The sequence below is a fragment of the Malaclemys terrapin genome, chromosome 23 (assembly GCF_027887155.1).
Source record: "Malaclemys terrapin pileata isolate rMalTer1 chromosome 23, rMalTer1.hap1, whole genome shotgun sequence".
Taxonomy (NCBI): Eukaryota; Metazoa; Chordata; order Testudines; family Emydidae; genus Malaclemys; species Malaclemys terrapin.
Window position 1 is genome coordinate 15,833,655 of NC_071527.1, and position 11,681 is coordinate 15,845,335.

Genomic DNA, 11,681 nt, shown 5'->3' on the forward strand with positions numbered 1-11,681 from the left:
CTGTTAGTCTTTAAGGTGCCACCAGACTCCTTGTTGTTTTTGTAGATACAGACTAACACGGCTACCCTCTGATACTTTACTTTTCCTTGTTCACATTTAGCTTTCCCAAGGGGTCGACAGATACATTTCCAAGTATGAAATCAACAAAGCCCCGTCCGACAGAGGCAACCTCATGATCTACCTGGACAAGGTAAAGACTCAACAGGGGGCTTCTCTGATCCTGTGTTAATTTCATGGGCTCCTGATGATCCAAACTGCACTTCCAGATACACCCTGGCATCCTCGCAGACGTCAGCAGGTTGACAAACTGCAACCCATGGCCGAATTTGACTCACTGGTCCAGATTCAGGCTTTCCACTAGGAACAACTGAATGGGCCAGATCCTCAGCTGGTGTATGTGGATGTAGGTCCATTGACTTCAGTGGGAAATGCAGCATCTGATATTAAGGCTGAATTTGCTCCTCTGTGTTGTTCACTTCTTCTTTCCTTTGACTTCTCTAGGTCTTCTTTCCTCCACCTCCCTCACTTTCTCTTTGCCCTCTTCTTTCCCCAACATCTCCCTTTCTTTTATTCTCTTTCATTCTCTCTTTTCCATCCAGCCACCCTTCGGCCTAAGCAATCCTGTTATTTCCCCCCTGCCCAGGTTTCTCACACAGAGGAGGAATGCCTGCAGTTTAAAGCTCACCAGTTTTTCGAAGTTGGTCTCATTCAGCCGGCATCCGTCACAGTCTACGACTATTACACCATAGGTAACAGATCGCAGCTCTCCTCACCATTCAAGGCACCATGGCTTCAAATTCTGCTCTGGGTTACATTGGTATCATTACCTCTTGCAGTCTTTTGCTGCAGTACTTAAGGTATCATTATCCCCGTGTCACAGAGGGGATACACTGAGATGTTGAGAGACTTGCCCTCAGGTAAACCCTAGACAGCTAGTAGCACAGCTGGGAGCAGATTGCCAGTTCAGAGCTCTAAGTACAGCTTCCGCACACACAGTCCCCTCCCACTACTGGAAATAGAACCCAGGCGTCCTGAATCCCCATCTCCTGCTCTACACTAGCTCACGCTCTCTTCTCGACTTTTCCAGATTACTGTACCCCTTTCAGGAGTCGGATTTGTCGTGCGTACCCCAAGTTCCACCTCACTTAAAAACGACTTGCTTATAAAATCAGACATAAAAATACAAAAGTGTCCCAGCCGCACTAGTAGTGACAAGTTGCTGACTTCCTCATTTTTTACCATGTAATTATAAAATAAATCAACTGGAATATAAATATTGTACTTACATTTCCGTGTGAGACGTGAGCCTGTTTTCACTTGTGAGCCTTGTCATTCAGTGGCTGGAAAGTGGCAGCTGCTGGCCAGCTTCCCCGCTCTCAAGGCAGTGCCGCTCCCAGCAGCAGCACAGAAGTTAGGATGGCAGGATATGATATTGCCACCCTTGCTTGTGAGCTGCTGCTGGCGGGAGCGCTGCCTTCAGAGCTGAGCAGCCAGAGAGCAGTGGCTGCTCGCCGGGGAGTTCATGTTGTTTGTGGTGAATGAGGACTATTTTTTCAAACCTGCTCCCATCCCCTCCTCCCGCCAATATTTATTCTCACTCCCACCTGCTCCTGCACTGTTTGTTGAATTTTTATCCTGCTCCTGCTATTATAGCAGCGGGACTTGTGGGATCCCAGTCCCGCTGCAGGGCTCTAGAGCCTGTTGCAAAACTAGGCAAATATCTAGATAAATTAACATACCCCATGGAAGACCTGTGCGGACCCCAGGGGTATGTGTCCCCCTGGTTGAGAACTACTGGATTAGAACACAGGGGTTTCAGACTCACAGACTTTAAGACCAGACAGGACAATAATTATAATCTAGTCTGACTTCCTACCCATCTCCCAGTTCCTCCTGTTCTAACATTATCCCATGCTGGAAATACATGGTCACACTCATCGCCTTAACACGTCCAAGCAAAGGTAGACAAAATAATAAGGGGAACCTCTGACTACAGGCAATAATTATCCTACTTGCCCTCTCCCCCCGTTTTACCTCCAGGTGATTAAGAGGGTGTCTCCAACAAGCACCAGTCCATCATTTCAAGTTGATGGTTTCCTATAGCTAAGAAAGTCGTTCCCACAGACTGCTGCTCCCTTCCCCAGGGTCACCCGGTGGGACTTCTGCTTGAGTAAGGGCTTCAGGATTATCTCCTAGGTGCTGTAAACCATGGCCATTGTTCTGTGGGAGGGGGAATGATCCGTGTCTCTGATCTTTCTCTAGATGACCGGTGCACCAAGTTCTACCACCCGTCTAAGCAGAGCGGGCTCTTCAATAAGATCTGTCACGGGGAAGTCTGCCGCTGTGCAGAAGGTAAGGAGAGTCCTGTCTCTGTTTACCAATCTCTGGTGGGGGCTCCCCTGTCAGCTTTACCAGCAAACGTGCACTCCCAGGGCCCTCCAGCATCAGCCCCCTCAGTCGCCGATCAGGGCCCTCCTTCCCTGTGGGCTCTGGGTGATTCTCACGTGCGATACAGGCTCACGGCAGCCACAGGCAGGATAGTCCCCGGGTCTGTCCCCCAGCCTGGAGCTCTGACTCTTGGCAGACTGTGTCCCTGCTACACACCACCACATACGGGAATGGTGGGACCAGGGTCGGGGTGAGGGCACTCTCAGTGGAAATATGTGGGGGATGCACCCCCACATGAACTCATGCATGCCTGGGGAGGGACTACAAGAGAGGACCCAGAAGGGATTACAGGGTCTGGGATCGGGCCAGGGAGCGGAACCCAGAGAGGCTGGAATGGGCCTTGGAGGAGGTAGGAAGCAGCGGGACCCACTTTCCCAGCCTGAAGCCTGTCCCTCACCCCCGCAGAGTCTCAATATCTTCCTTCACTCTCGCTCCTATCCCTCCTCCCCGGCATTCACAGAGGGTTTCCACCCTCCCTGACCACCTACCCTCACCCGCGGTCCCTCCCTCCCTTCTCCAGTGGCAACCACACTCATCAATTGCAGGAGAGCTGGCAGCAGGATGTAGAAACAGCATTTCTCTAGACAGCCGGGTGACCGGGAGGGAGCGGGTATTGGAGACGTCAGTTCCTCCTCTCTGCCCATCAGGGCCTTGGGGGCTGGGCGAAGCCAGCTGATTCGTGGAGTGGGGCTGCACACGTTGAAGCAGGGCAGTCTGGGATGCAGGAGTTGCTGGGTTTCCAGCCATTCCGACGGGGATGCTCCTCCCTGGTTCTGAAACTTCAGTGGAAACATACCAGCTGTTTCAATGGTTGGAATCCAGCCTGGGCGGGTGGTGACATGGAGTCAGGCACTTCTTTAACATATCTGGGTCCTCTCATTCCAGGATGCCCAGAGCTGGCCCCCCCCATCCCCTGCTGTCAGTTTCAGCACAGAGGCCAAGTATTGAATGAGCCATGGAGGCTCCACTCCCCACTGACTCTTAGGAAGGGATCCCCTAGAAGAGGGTGGAGACCCATTGGTGGGGCCGTTGTTCAGTGGGGAACTTGCTGTAGCCCATCTGTCTGCCGGGCACACAGAGAGGCGCTCAGTCTCCAGATCTGTCCTTCCCATCACCTTTGATTCCCCATCTACAGCTTCACTAAGTCCCATGACCAGGCTCCTCCTGGCGCTGACCCCGGCTGATATCCATCAGTGCAGAGAGGGAAGTGAGCTGTGATTGCCAGGCCTATTTATGGTCCTTGGTTATTTCATACATCCAGGCAGAGTTCCTCTGGGCAACGTCTACTGATTCCTTTGCAGAGTGTCTGAGTCGGTCTGCTCAGGATCGCCTCATTTAGACCTTGCAACCTACCCCTCCGTCCCTTGTTTCTTCTTTTACCGTGCCCCATAGCACTGGCGCTGACTTTTATTTTTCCCGGTGGGTGCTCCACCCCCACTCCGCCCCTTCCCCTGAGACCCCACCCCCGCTCTGCCACTTCCTGTCCCGACTCCGCCACCTCCCCCAAGACCCTCTGACCACTGCTTTCCACGGAGTGCCTCCCGCCAGCCGCCAAACAGCTACTTGAGACCCAGAGCACCCACGGCGTTGGCGCCTATGCCCCATAACGTGACGGGTGGTTGCCTTCATGGCCACTCCCTTGTCGGAGGAGGTGGGCCTGTCACTGTGTGGGTTAGTGCGGCTCACCCAGGATTCAAATATGTGGACACCTGTGAGTCACTAATAACAGAGCTGAAACTATGGTGTCCCTTGGTGATTCTCTACCCCATCTTCCTTCCCCATAGAAAACTGCTTCATGCAGCAGAAGCTAGAGGGTCCCATCACCCTGAACAAGCGAATGGAGGAAGCCTGTGAACCTGGAGTGGATTATGGTAAATCTGTGATTTGGATCTGTGGATTCTTTCTCCATGAGGAGAGCGCAGAGACAGGGTTCAGATTTGGATTGTAAAGTTTGCCTTTGGGGCCGAATCAGGGGTAAGGTCTGGATCTGCTGGGGCAGAAACCTCATGAGATTTTGCGGCCTTAAATTCCCAGAAATGAACAAGATCAGATGACTGTTTAAGATTCAATCTAACCCTAAGTATTTATCTGCCCCCCATTTCCCTAGTATCTGAGCACTTCACAGTCTTTAACGTGTTTATCCTCACAACTTCCTGTGAGGCATGGCAGAGCTATTATCCCCATTGTACAAAAGGGGAAACTGAGGCATGGAGCGACTAAGTGACTTGCCCAAGGTAACGCAGCAAGTCTGTGGTGGAGCAGAGAAATGAACCCAGGTCTCAAGCTATCGCCCTCACCATGGGACCATCTTTCTCACAGCCAGTTTGGGAGTCAGTTACACACTGAATTCTCTACAGAAAAGTACTGCAGACCTTCAACTGGTGTTTTGTATATCTTCCTTTTTTTTAAGTGTATAAAACCAGGCTTGTGAGCAGTGAAGAAGTGGGCGGTTCTGACTACTACACCATGAAAATTTTGGAAATCATTAAAGCAGGTAAGAGCTCCCCTTCTGCAATCAGGTGCAATTTCTTTGAATGGCCTTTGGGATAAAGGCTGGCGTAAGAGCTATTTCTCTTAGCCAGAGGAAGTGCTAAAGCCAGGCTAATCTAGTCTCATGCTCCAGGCCATTAACCTCTCGCCACAAGGGGACAAGAAAGAATTTGCTCAACCCACCGAGGCAGCCATGCCACGAAGAGGCAGACAAAATAACAGGGGGGAACCTCTCCCTGTGGTCAGCCTGGCACAACTGGCCAGTTTCATGAAGGGCTTTTTCAACCTTCCTCTGAAGCAATTGGCATTGGCCATTGTGGGAGTCAAGATCCAAGACTTGGGGCCCTTTGGCCCAAGCTGCTATAGGGGAGGTGGAGTCTCTCTTCCTCAATGCTGAGTTTTATAAATCGATATGAAGGCAAAGTAATCAGGAATCTAACTGAGCTCAAAGCGGCTTCACTCACTGGGAGCTGATATGACCGTTTTAATTATTTGAATTACCTGAGATTAGGGGTCCTTTGTGCTAAGCACTGGACATAGATTCATAGATTCATAGATTCTAGGACTGGAAGGGACCTCGAGAGGTCATCGAGTCCAGTCCCCTGCCCGCATGGCAGGACCAAATACTGCCTAGACCATCCCTAATAGACATTTATCTAACCTACTCTTAAATATCTCCAGAGACGGAGATTGCACAACCTCCCTAGGCAATTTGTTCCAGTGTTTAACCACCCTGACAGTTAGGAACTTTTTCCTAATGTCCAATCTAGACCTCCCTTGCTGCAGTTTAAACCCATTGTTTCTGGTTCTATCCTTAGAGGCTAAGGTGAACAAGTTCTCTCCCTCCTCCTTATGACACCCTTTTATATACCTGAAAACTGCTATCATGTCCCCTCTCAGTCTTCTCTTTTCCAAACTAAACAAACCCAATTCTTTCAGCCTTCCTTCATAGGTCATGTTCTCAAGACCTTTAATCATTCTTGTTGCTCTTCTTTGGACCCTTTCCAGTTTCTCCACATCTTTTTTAAAATGCGGCGCCCAGAACTGGACACAATACTCCAGCTGAGGCCTAACCAGAGCAGAGTAGAGCGGAAGAATGACTTCTCGTGTCTTGCTCACAACACACCTGTTAATGCATCCCAGAATCATGTTTGCTTTTTTTGCAACAGCATCACACTGTTGACTCATATTTAGCTTGTGGTCCACTATAACCCCTAGATCCCTTTCTGCCGTACTCCTTCCTAGACAGTCTTTTCCCATTCTGTATGTGTGAAATTGATTTTTCCTTCCTAAGTGGAGCACTTTGCATTTGTCTTTGTTAAACTTCATCCTGTTTACCTCAGCCCATTTCTCCAATTTGTCCAGATCATTTTGAATTATGACCCTGTCCTCCAAAGTAGTTGCAATCCCTCCCAGTTTGGTATCATCCGCAAACTTAATAAGTGTACTTTCTATGCCAATATCTAAGTCGTTGATGAAGATATTGAACAGAGCCGGTCCCAAAACAGACCCCTGCGGTACCCCACTCGTTACGCCTTTCCAGCAGGATTGGGAACCATTAATAACAACTCTCTGAGTACGATTATCCAGCCAGTTATGCACCCACCTTATAGTAGCCCCATCTAATTTGTATTTGCCTAGTTTATCGATAAGAATATCATGCGAGACCGTATCAAATGCCTTACTAAAGTCTAGGTATACCACATCCACCGCTTCACCCTTATCCACAAGGCTCGTTATCCTATCGAAGAAAGCTATCAGATTGGTTTGACATGATTTGTTCTTCACAAATCCATGCTGGCTATTCCCTATCACCTTACCACCTTCCAAGTGTTGGCAGACGATTTCCTTAATTACTTGCTCCATTATCTTCCCTGGCACAGAAGTTAAACTAACTGGTCTGTAGTTACCTGGGTTGTTTTTATTTCCCTTTTTATAGATGGGAACTATATTTGCCCTTTTCCAGTCTTCTGGAATCTCTCCCGTCTCCCATGACTTTCCAAAGATAATAGCTAGAGGCTCAGATACCTCCTCTATTAGCTCCTTGAGTATTCTAGGATGCATTTCATCAGGCCCGGGTGACTTGCAGGCATCTAACTTTTCTAAGTGATGTTTAACTTGTTCTTTTTTTATTTTATCCGCTAAACCTACCCCCTTCCCATTAGCATTCACTATGTTAGGCATTCCTTCAGACTTCTCGGTGAAGACCGAAACAAAGAAGTCATTAAGCATCTCTGCCATTTCCAAGTTTCCTGTTACTGTTTCTCCCTCTTCACTAAGCAGTGGGCCTACCCTGTCTTTGGTCTTCCTCTTGCTTCTAATGTATTGATAAAAAGTCTTCTTGTTTCCTTTTATTCCCGTAGCTAGTTTGAGCTCATTTTGTGCCTTTGCCTTTCTAATCTTGCCCCTGCATTCCTGTGTTGTTTGCCTATATTCATCCTTTGTAATCTGTCCTAGTTTCCATTTTTTATATGACTCCTTTTTATTTTTTAGATCGTGCAAGATCTCGTGGTTAAGCCAAGGTGGTCTTTTGCCACATTTTCTATCTTTCCTAACCAGCGGAATAGCTTGCTTTTGGGCCCTTAATAGTGTCCCTTTGAAAAACTGCCAACTCTCCTCAGTTGTTTTTCCCCTCAGTCTTGATTCCCATGGGACCTTACCTATCAGCTCTCTGAGCTTCCCAAAATCTGCCTTCCTGAAATCCATTGTCTCTATTTTGCTGTTCTCCCTTCTACCCTTCCTTAGAATTGCAAAGTCTATGATTTCATGATCACTTTCACCCAGGCTGCCTTCTACTTTCACATTCTCAACGAGTTCCTCCCTATTTGTTAAAATCAAGTCTAGAACAGCTTCCCCCCTAGTAGCTTTTTCAACCTTCTGAAATAAAAAGTTGTCTCCAATGCAGTCCAAGAATTTGTTGGATAGTCTGTTCCCCGCTGTGTTATTTTCCCAACATATATCCGGATAGTTGAAGTCCCCCCCCCATATTCAGATACAACCCCTGCCTTGACAAGGTTACAATCTAAATCGACACCGGGTGGATTTATTAGCCCCATTTCACGGGTGGGGAATTGAGTCACTGGGAGATCGAGTGACTTGTGCAGGGTCACACCAGGAGTCTGTGGCAGAAACAGGAGCTGAGGCCTGAACTCTTCAGGCCCAGCCCAGTGCCGCAACCACAAGACTGTCCTTCCTGTCTCTAATGACTGCTGGAGCTTCAGTGACTGGTTATCGTAGAAGTCACACTGGGGCTGAATTTGTACTGAAATCTCAAGAGAACACCTAGGAGTCACCTCTTCTCTGTTCCTTTCATCTTCATCCCTCTCCACCCCGTACTATCTCCTCCTCACTCTGCTCTTATGTGTGACGTCTTTTTTCACCTTCCCAGGGACTGATGAAAATCCACAAAGAAAAACCCGCCAATTCATCAGCCACATAAAATGCAGGGAGTCTCTGAGGCTGGAGCGTAACAAAGACTACTTGATCTGGGGACTTGGCACCGACTTGTGGCCCAGGAAAGCTGAGTAAGTAGCCTCCTGTGGTTACCCTGCGTTAGTCAGTTTCAAGCACACATGCCCTTAACTAATTACCCATCTATTTTAGGTACCTATCAGGCCCCCATTACTGTACTTTCTGAGAGCCTCACAATATCAAATGTATTTATTCTCACTACGGGAGGCAGGGCAGAGTTATTACCCTCATTTAACGGATGGGGAAACTGAGGCACGTACAGCCTAAGGTCCAGGTCCTCAAAGGTATTGAGGCACCTAACTCCCACTGACTGGCCTTAGGTGACCTGTCCGAAGTACCAAAAGGAAGTTTCTGGAGTTGCTGGGAATTAAATCCAAGTTCGCTTTGTAGGCTAACCCTTGACCACCATTCCTCGCAGGGGCTACCCAACTATTTCACCAGCACAAATCACATTGTCAGGGCAATTTCAAGGTCCCTCCATCCAGCCACAGTTCTTAAATCACTTAGGTTGAAACTGGGTGGAAATATAATTAATTAGGGTAAAAACTGCCCTTGAAAATGAGCTTCCCCAACAAAGATGCAGCTCACAGAGGGTAAAAGTCCCATCTTCGTGCTGTATCTGGAGCATCGCATACTGGAATCTGTAGTCTCTGGGCAGGACCTATGAGAGGGGAGGCAACCCACTGTTTCTCTGGAAGTCAGATGTGGCCCGTAGGCATGGGTGGAGTGTGAACTGCCTGTTTGGGGAGGCTAGACCCCGGCCCTGCCCATTCTCCGCCCCTTCCTCCCACCAGAGCCCTGAGCCCACCACTGTGGCTGCCAACCTCCCTGCCCCAGTCCCAGGCCACTCCGGCCGGCCAACCTGAGCACCCCCAGCCCTGAAGTGTTGGGCGCCGAAGTCCCAGTGCCTCCTGCCCAGGAGCGCCGTGTGCTCCAGCCCCAACACCTCAAGTGCCAGCAGCCCTGGAGCGCCAGGGAGCCGCAATGCTGGGGGGCCCCAGCACTGGGGGCACCCACCCACCTGAAGTCCCGAGCCACAGGCCAGTCTGTGCTAGCCCCAGCGCCAGACCCCTGGGGAAAAGGAGCAGCCTGCACGGGCTGTGGCCGGGGGGAAGCGGCGAGAAGCAGGATGGGGTTCGGGATGGAGAATGAGTGGGGCCACACCTGGCTGTTTGAGGAGACTCAGCCTTCCCTGGCCAGCCATACCTGCTGCCCATGCCCTTAGGCAAAGCCGGCTGCCCCTAAGGAACTGAGCAAACAAGTTGGACAAATTTGGTGCTTCATTGCTCACCCTTCTGCCTGTTCGTCCCAGGCTATCCTACATGATTGGCAAGGACACCTGGATCGAGAAGTGGCCCAACGAGGACGAATGCCAGGAGCCGGATTTCCAGAGCCTCTGCCAGGATTTCCTTGAGTTCTCTGAAGCCATGACCATGTTTGGCTGCCCAACCTAAACTTGGACCCAGCTTTCCCAGCAGCCCCAAGGGGACAGTTTGAGCTGAGACGGAGCATAACACTCAGTTGGAGACATCTCCACTCAGAGTCCCAATGCTTCTGACACTCGCCACTAGCCCTGTCCTCTTTGGGGGTTTCGCTCTCTTTTCTTCTTATTGTTTCTATATATATATATACATATAAAAGGCGGATTTCTTACCCTGGCCTGCTGTGTGACTTTTTACCAATCTTTACATAGTCTGCAATATAGCTGTAGCGCCCCTCTCCACCTGGTTACCTCCTTTAATGCCAATCCACCTACAGGTTTTGATGGACAAAGTCTGGGTTCTTTTGGATCCCACCACCCACTCAGCAGGGTGTATCTTTCTTTTTTTCCTATGAAATTATTTGGCGGTGCCTCCACCCCCCTCGCTCCTCCTTGGCAGGGTCACCAAGGCAGCTTTGGTGGAAAATTCTAACTACAGAGCAATCCCCACTTACTTGCCAGATAGTTGGAGACTTCCAAGAAATAACACAAAAATATATTCAACACAATAATTATATTAAACAGGAGACAAATACAACACTATTATAGTGAAACACTATTTTTAGGGTCACCGGTGCCCACACTGAAAATACCTGTGACTTGATGTAGTAAATGTAAAATGAGTGTCCCGTTGGTACGCGTACTTTGCTGCGGCCCTTGATGACCTAGAACCACAAAAGGGGTTCAGGGCTCAAGGTGTAGGTTACACAACTACACTAACATCCAAACTGTCATCTCCTAGGCCAACATCCAGTCACACACTCCGCCGGCAGCTTCCCTGGATTTAGCAGACAGAGCAGAGCTGACCATGTGGGGACTGGTCTCACGTAGGGAGCTGGAAGGCAAACTCAGCCTGGCTGGGGAAATTTCCCAGCAAAACTCCACAAACGGGAAGTCATCAGTGGAGAGGGAAAGGCCCAGCTGTGGGATCTTGCTGTCAAGTCCCTAGAGGCCAGTTCTCAGTGGGAACCCTGCATGCAGGCCTGGGACCAGGGCCGGCTCTGGCTTTTTTGCCACCCCAGGCAAAAAAGCCTCCCGCCGCCCCCGCATCCCTCACCCCCCGGCGGGGAGCGCGGCAGGGGAGGGCGCCGAGCCTGGCTGCGGCTCCGCTCTCCCTGGCCGGCTGGAGCGCCTGGGGGCAGGGCGGCGAGCCCAGCCGCGGCCCCGCTCTTGGGCCGGAGTGCCGCCCCCCTCCAGGTGCCGCCCCAAGCACATGCTTGGTAGGCTGGTGCCTGGAGCCGGCCCTGCCTGGGACTCCCCAGCTCCCCACACAGCCAGTCCTGCCCTTGCCCTGGCTGGCTCCAGACTGACTTCTCCCCTTTCCTGAACTCCCTGGGAGGGGCATCTCGCTCCCTATTGGTTGCCAGGCAGACTTTGGGTTTGCCTTGGCTCCCCCTCCCTAAGAGCAGACAGAGCCCCAGGATTCTAGGTCATCTCCTTGGGGCTTACATAGCTTTATAAGTAACCAGCTACTAGGATCATGGGTGCATGAGAAACACCTTAAAATAGATTAGGATGGACAAGCATGAATGGGTGGCTAGATAGGTACGCATGGATGGATATTTGGGAGCGAATCTTCTGTACCTAGGCCCATTAGAGCAGTGGTCCCCAAACTGTGGGACAAGCCCCGCTAGGGGTGTGTGGAGGAACATTTGGTGGGGGGGCGCATGGCAGGGAGCACCACCCAGCCCCACCCACCACCTGGGGCCGAGAGGGAGCACGACTCAGCCCCACTCTGCCCCCACACCAGCTCCGCCCCCATCTGCAGCTCCACTCAGTAGTGGGTGCTCCT

The 11,681-nt window shown here is 50.5% G+C and overlaps 1 protein-coding gene across 1 annotated transcript in view; it reads left to right on the forward strand.

Annotated features, from left to right (window-relative positions):
• Positions 1-10,062, forward strand: part of LOC128828317 (complement C3-like) — an 87,603-nt gene extending 77,541 nt beyond the window's left edge. Inside the window, exons 35-41 of the mRNA XM_054012875.1 lie at positions 101-190; positions 644-749; positions 2,263-2,352; positions 4,233-4,319; positions 4,859-4,942; positions 8,327-8,462; positions 9,722-10,062. Coding sequence (XP_053868850.1) covers positions 101-190; positions 644-749; positions 2,263-2,352; positions 4,233-4,319; positions 4,859-4,942; positions 8,327-8,462; positions 9,722-9,863 — 735 coding nt within the window. The 3' untranslated portion in view covers positions 9,864-10,062. The remainder of the gene's footprint in view (positions 1-100; positions 191-643; positions 750-2,262; positions 2,353-4,232; positions 4,320-4,858; positions 4,943-8,326; positions 8,463-9,721) is intronic.
• Positions 10,063-11,681: the final 1,619 nt, after the last annotated feature.